Source organism: Nilaparvata lugens, chromosome X, assembly GCF_014356525.2.
Source record: "Nilaparvata lugens isolate BPH chromosome X, ASM1435652v1, whole genome shotgun sequence".
NCBI lineage: Eukaryota > Metazoa > Arthropoda > Insecta > Hemiptera > Delphacidae > Nilaparvata > Nilaparvata lugens.
Window position 1 is genome coordinate 73,412,222 of NC_052518.1, and position 7,971 is coordinate 73,420,192.

Here is a 7,971-nt window from a genome sequence, read left to right on the forward strand (position 1 = left end):
AATAGAACTTAACAACAACAATAAATAAGAAATATATGTATAATTTATTCTACTTCATAAATACGACTAGAAATAACTCAATAGAACTTAACAACAATAAATAAGAAATATATGTATTATTTATTCTACTTCATAAATATATGTTTGAAAATATCACGTAATATTCATACTATTAATAATAATAAATAGATAACCTTTTTATCAATGCCAAGCCACGTTCACAACAAAGTTGTCAGCAAATTGTGTTTTCATTCTGAATTCTACTATTTTCAACATCATGTTTGACAAGTTTCGATCAATCTGGACTAGATATAACACAATAAAGCTTTGCATTGTACTTGAATATAGTAATCTGTAGTATGGAATTGTTGGCGGCTGAGATGATACCAATATAAACCTCAATTCTAACTACTGTAAACACATATTAATACTACTATATTATCTAATCATTTCAAAGTTCACTGTACATGGAAAAAACGCAGCTGTCACTCTTCATAGTCACTTGTAAATAAAATTAATGAAATTATTCATTTACAATTAATGGGTTCATTGAGCCTGGCATCATGCTCTATAATAGTTTATCAAATAATTAGAAATATCCAGAGAATAAAATGAATTTTTTCTTGTTCTATCTCAAAACAGTGGAAATGAATTGTTGAATTCCCAATAGTAGCCTATTTTAATCTGTAGGTAATAGTTTCATGAAGTGTAATAAAATTGGTAATTATTATTTTTTTAACTGTATCTATTATTTACATAACACGACCCTGACAACATGTTATATAACAATAATAATTACAATAAAGAAGAAGCAACCATGAATAAAATTATCAATAATACCTAACAAAATGGATATATTTTATTTATTCTACTTCCTTAATATATGTTTGAAAGTATCAGCTATAATATTTATGATGATAATTAATAGATACCGTAACCCTTTTTTTTAATGTCAAGCCAAGTTTACAGTAAAGTTGGCAACAAAATGTTTTCCCATCGTTATAAATTCTTTTATATTGAGCATAACTTGGCATTATGTTTCCTATTTAAATATTTTAAGAGATTAGTGTATAATTTTTCAACAACAGATTATATTTATAATATTACTAAAATTATAATTTCTTACAATAGGAATGGTCTGTTTCGCTACTTGTATGTGTGTTTATCATTTTTTCTCCGTTAATCAAACCATCTAAAATAATTATTCTTTCATGTTCTGTGGGTGTCGTAATAGTTTCATTTAGGGTTTTTTTCTTCTTGAAAGTAAATCTTTTTTGTTTTTCTATTGCACTTCTTACATCTATTTTTTGTTTCGTTTCAAAAACATAATTTAATTTTGTTTCCTCTATGAGAGGATCAATGTCAACAACAGCGGAATCAGAGGAGCTAGTAAGATTGAAAACCCTACAACAGGCATGAATATGTTTGCAAACATTCATTTTTATCATGTTATCAGTGCATGTGCACTTGAAACTGTGAATGCAAATGCTGCACAGAGTACACTTCATACAGGCTTCTTCACATATTGTCTCACATTTGTTAATAACATATGACCCAATGCCATTTGAAGCAATGACTACCCATTCTTCACCTTCTTTGACAACTGTGAAGTCGGAAGCAGCTATTACTTCACTGGCTTTATGTGATTTTTTTATTTTGTTGATTCGTGTTGATGACTTTTTTTTTGAAAGAGTTATCAAACGTTTGAACAAACTATCTCTAGCCATTTTCATTACTGCATTGATAGTTTTGTCCAAACGTTTGACTTTCTTTCCTTCTAAGTAGATGTGTTTAAGAGATCTATGAAATGATTCTAAATACATATTAGTATTTATCCCTAGGTTCGTTCGAAAACAATAGGCCCACTGATCTGGTCGACTGGCATAATACCTTATAAAATATTCTGCAAAAGCAGAACAATCGTGGTCATTCAATAGATCTGTTGTAGTCTTTTCCAATAGTGTTGGAAATATATCTTCATCAAGATTTTGCATCAAAACCTTTAAAGTTTCATATACCAAGTTTTTTTTACTTGTGCCCCCTTTCACCTTTGACAAATTTCTACGCCAGCACCTATCGACATGCCATGAACATAAAAGTTTATGTTCGGGAGGACCCATCACCCTACTCCAGGCATAATAGAATGCTGATGCATCATCAGACATGAATGTTTTACAATTAACATTTCCTACTTTCTTTTTTACTGTCTCAAAAAAAATAGTCATATGATTTTCATCAGTTTTGTTTGAAAAACAATAAGCAACTGGGCAGCCTGCACCAAATTCATCCACTGTTAATAATGTTGTTAGACTTATGTCATAATTATTTATTTATTTAATTATTTATAACCATTTGTGCCGTGGGTATCATCTACACAAAGTTTTTCACAGCCAAACTTAAGTATCTGATTTGCTTGGAAATGTGTCATTAGAATCAGAATAAAATCATCATCATGCAGTTTTGCATGATAATAACCTTGATTTTTAAACATCAAAACTGGTGAATCCTCTTTGAGTTCTCCCATCTTTTGCACCCACAATTTTATACTTGTTGCATCATCGTTGTGAAGTTTCGTGCAGTAATCGATATTGTAGTCGCGTTTTATGTTATGGAGATCCACCCTATCAATTAGGAGTGCTCTTGGATCGTTGTCTATTCCATGTGTCCTTATGTCATCCATGATGTGCTGCATTGACACTCCATCCTGCAGCTTCCCTGAAAGATATGAGGAAAGTGACTGATTAATCAAGAACAGCTACTCATTCATAGACTGTTAGCTAGATAAAATTACTCGCCAATTGAAATAATTCTGTCTCTCTCCCACACAGGCACACGCATCTTCTGTTATCGAGAGACAACGAAATTATCATCTGTTTTCTAAGGATGAATTATTCTTTTAATGTCGTTCAGCGAGTTTTCCAAAGAATGAGACCTAGTGCAATCGAATTTTTATATCATAAACCCACTATGTTCCAAATTTCGTGGAAATCTTTAGAGCCGTTTCCGAGATCCGTTGAACATAAATAACAAATTATAAAAATAACCAGATATAAATATACAGAAATTGCTCGCTTGATATGATAGGATTTACATCCCATGAACCAACTATGAAAATTATACTTAATAATGATTGTATGAACTACTACAAATCACAAAATATTATTTATTAGAGAAAGATGAATATCATTTTAAATCTTCTTTCTGAGTCCACTTCCTGGTTTTTGCATGGACGTTGAGTGTCTACCTTGAAAAGTCAGCATTTTCATCAATGATTGTAACAAGAACAAGTATGTACCAACAACAAATTATACAGAATATATCATCTCCACAAATATTTGTCATGAATACATACTTGGAAAATATAACAATATTTATAATAAACTGTTTATGAGTAAGCAAAATAAGTTACTGCTCATTATGAATAAACATACTTGCAAGATTATCCCTTGTTGATTTGTCAAGGGAGCAATGAGCAATTTCATTGTCATGCCCAAAGTGATCAGTCCAGTACATTACTGACAAACTTGTATCTGGGTTATGCATCACAGTCATACGAGATGGACAAGACCGAGTTGTCTTTTTCAATCCTTGTGATTTTAGTGATCGTTTTCTTCCTTCTTTTGGTTTTAAATCCCTACTCAATTGTAATCGGTGACAGACTAAAAAATCTTTTTTTGGCACACCATCTCGTCCTTTTGAACTCCTACTGTTCATATATTGCAACAGTGAGCTCTTACGTAATTCAAATTTCCATTTCAAGAAGTCTGAAAAGTAAAACCAAATCACAATAAATGAAAAAATTCACCTAATCTTACCTAACCCAACCAAACCTAGCCAAAACCTAACCTAACCTAACCCTATATCTAACCTAATCCAACCTTACTCATTCCAACCAATACCTAACCAACTCTTATTGAATATTAAAAAACCTAACCTAACCTAACCTAACCTTTTATATTTATACCAACCTGACTCAATACAACCTAACCTAACCCAAACCAACCTAGACCAACTCAACCCAACCTAATCAAACCTGACCTAACCCTAACCTAACACAACCTAACCTAATTGAACCTGATCAAACCTAACCCAACCTAACCTAACCTAGCCATACCTGACCCAAACCTAACCTAACCTGACCTAACCTGATCAAAACCTAACCTAACCTAACTTAACCAAACCGAATCTAACCTAACCAAACTTAACCAAACCTATTTTGAAGATGAGAATTGAATCTTGCAAGTTGAATCTTGCCGGCATCCAATCAGCTGATCGATACTTGGTCGCAGTCAGCTGACCGTTACAGAAGACAGAGTAACTGTTACCGGGAGCACAGAAAACATAGTATTTTCGAAGAACTGCGTAATAACTGCGACCGTTGTCGGTCGTTATTCTGTATCTGAGACAAAGAGAAGCGACTCATTTCTCAACCTTAGACCAGTTATGGAATAGACACGCTTAGAAGTCTAGCCTCTGAAGCCAACATCTACTGCCAAATTCGCCCACCTTGACGTCAAGCATCGTATTGAAAAACTTTCAGATTGTGTCTATTTCAGATTCATGGTGTTTTTAGGTTATTTCTAGCTACGGGCAAAAACGATATATGTTAATTTATTATGTGTTATGTAATATCGGCTTCAAAGTTATAATGTGTTTTGAAAATAATAAAGTATGGTAGCCTACAAAACTAATTTATTGTCATGCTGAAATGAGTTCACTTACATCATAACCAAGGATAATAAACAGTTACAACTTACAATATTTATGTGTATAAATTTCAACTTACGCATGGAAAGATATTCCACTTTTTTTCCTAAAAAATTCAGTGCAATTATATGCTGTGCAGGGGATTACCATTTTCATGAATAATAATTACATAAATAAATGATAATCTGCTATGGAAAACAAGCTATGTTCAACAACAATGTCTATACGATGCGTGACGTCAAGGTGGGCGAATTTGGCAGTAGATTTTGGCTTCATCGACTTTTAGTATGAATATAAAATTGGCCGTGTCTATTCTATAACTGGTCTAAGTGCTCAACATACAGAGTAATGACCGGCAACGGTCACAGCTATCATAGAGTTATTCGAAACTATTCTGTGTTCCCGGTAACCATCAGCTGATTGCAACCGAGTATCGATCGAATGATCTTAACGAAAGAGAAAACGCAAATAGACCAAACGTAGCCATCTTGACCAACATAATGGTTTAAAACTTCTACTGGTCATTTTTTAGGTTATGCATGGCCTACTCAACTCATGGCCAGTACATACAGCCGATCAGCTGTTCAAAAGCGTACACTTCAACCCGTGTTTACATTGAAATCCCTATGTCGAATGGAATTTTTCATGAATAAACGTTAATAATTCAACTGATAACTACTTTTTCGAATAAAGGGTTGTTATTTTATTTTACCAATACAATTTTTATCTCTCATCATAAATTTCAAGGGTAGTAATCATTGAGTTCTCTTAATATTCTTAGTTATTGGTTAACCAATTTGTAGGTTACCCATGTTTTAAATTAGCTTTTTCAAATTCAAACACGTATTTCAATTATTGTAAAAAAATATAGTGTAAAGTTGAGTTGCTTGAGCTTTGAATTAGGCCTAACTATTGTTTTTTTTCAATTTTGATTACAGTATTGCTCAATTTCTACGAGAGGAATTACAACCACGGCTTTTGTAGTATGCTAATATTTATAGCTTTATTAGATTTAAGGAATTTTTAGATGAAACATAATTTTTTTGAAAAGGTAAATTGGTAGGCTATCACTCATTTTATTATATAAGTCACTATTGGAATAAGAATTCTTATCAAATCATAACAAGAATGGCTTGAAATAGAAAAATTTTGCAGTGTAGGTTATCTTTAGTATTAAAACAGAACATACATTACGGTATCTCTAACAATATTATTATAAACGATTATATGTGATCAATGATAATACTGCTAGCTTACTCAGTAAAGGATTTCAATATTCAGCCTGATCCAGTAACTTACATGAATCATTTTTATCTAATCTGTTTCTACTCTTAACAAAGTGAGGTTTGACACAATTTGAAAATTTGACGATTCCCCGATCCAGGACCATGAGGAATACAGTACATCTTACTCATCGGAAGTAAGTACTGTACCGGTAAGTAAGTAAAGTGTTCTTTATGGGTTATGGCTGATCGATACAGTGTAAATAATATTGCAGAGTGAGATATCAGAGTTTTTATATTTATATCATATGTAAGACCATGTCATATCATGAAAAATCTATGCATATTCTTCAATAGCGCTAATGAACCAATGAAATATTGACGCTCTGGTAGGATACTACTTGAAAGATTTATTCTTGGTCACAACAGTAATAATATGAATAATATCCTGATACATGAGAATAATTGTATGATCACATTGAATGGATATGTGCAAATTTACGTAGAATCATGCATGACCCAGAAAACAAAATTTGAAAAGTGCTATTGAAACACGTTGTTTACACTGAACGCAACCAAGCACGCTTTCAGTGTGAGCTAGTGTTCCTTTTGCTCTTTTCAGATATTGTACGTTTCTTGTCTGCACGCTTGGTTATGCATAATTAAGCGCGCTCTTGCACAAATTATATTAATATTCATGATGGTCTCTTCTAACATGCAAAGGCTAGAGTCCCCCAGCTGAGTTAAGATTATCTGCTAAATGGCAGGGGAATCATAGCACAATTAAAAACCCAATTCAGTGTTGCTATAAATTTGTCATTTCATTCATTGAACTGTTATTTCATATGCTAAAAATGTGTATAAAATTTGAACATTTTCTGCTCATTTGGTTTTGAAAATCCTGATAAAACAGAGATAAACACTGGAAACGCCAATTTCTAGCACACCTTCTAAGCCCTTTCAATAGCCTACATAACTAATACACCTCAAGTTACCTGAAATTTTGTACCAAACGTAAGAATTTTCTCTTGAAAGCTAAGAAAACGCTGGTAAGAGCTGAAAAATCGCCTATTCTGGGCCATATAGAAGTCAATAAGGTTTAGTTATTTTAAATTTCTAGACCCTATAACTGAACAACATTAACAACATTTTTCTGTCAATTCTTGAAAAAGCGCATACCGTATTGGTCGTCTTTGAAATTTTTTTCAATTACGGTCTCAGTCACTACACCTCCGAGTTTACGGAGGTAGTGTCTTAGTGCGCCACTAGAAGGTTGAACATTAACTATATTTCATTTTGATAACTTTAAAGGGAAAAAACATTCACATTCTTTTGGTGTGGCGATGACCGTTTCGAGTTTCTGTTTGGCTTGAGAATGTACAACACCAGCACTAAACGGTCGTCGTTACACCAAAAGAATGTGCTTTTTCAGTTTAAAGTTATCAAAATACAATACATTGTAATAATATTGGTAATAAATATGGATAATCAACAACGAATCAACTGAAACACGACTTTCTTACTTATCCGGGTGAGTAAATAGATTAATGGGTGAAAGAATGAGTGTCATTTTACTTCTACCTAATATATATTAATATAAAATATAATGTCAAAAACTGATATGTTCATACTTCATTCAGTTTTGAAGCTCTGCTATTTGAATTACAGCACGATCTTCAATAACTTCTCCTTTATCAATTACCCACAGTTGTGGGGTCAGAGGAAACACATACCGTAATCCAAAACACTACTGGCAGTTTAATGATTCTAAACTTTGAAGAAAGTATAGGTATATACAGTAGTTCAATTGAAATATTATTCATGATTGTAAATGTCATAATTTCAATAAAAAAATTACGGTGTTAAACTATACAGTTAATTTTGTAGACCTACCAGGGTACACTATTTTATAAATTGTAACTCATTCTCTATTAATGTATGCCAGCCATGAATCATATATATGGTATATGTATATATATATATATATATATATATATATATATATATATATATATATATATAATATTTATCCTACACGATT

General features: G+C 32.3%; 1 protein-coding gene across 1 annotated transcript; it reads right to left on the bottom strand.

The window, feature by feature from the left end:
• Positions 1 to 1,876: 1,876 nt before the first annotated feature.
• On the bottom strand, positions 1,877 to 3,557 carry LOC120354437. The gene is made up of 2 exons (XM_039441606.1): positions 3,432 to 3,557; positions 1,877 to 2,715 (listed from the first exon to the last, which is right to left on the bottom strand). Exons 1-2 carry the CDS (start codon positions 3,550 to 3,552, stop codon positions 2,339 to 2,341), a joined length of 498 nt encoding a protein of 165 aa, XP_039297540.1. The 5' UTR covers positions 3,553 to 3,557; the 3' UTR covers positions 1,877 to 2,338.
• Positions 3,558 to 7,971: the final 4,414 nt, after the last annotated feature.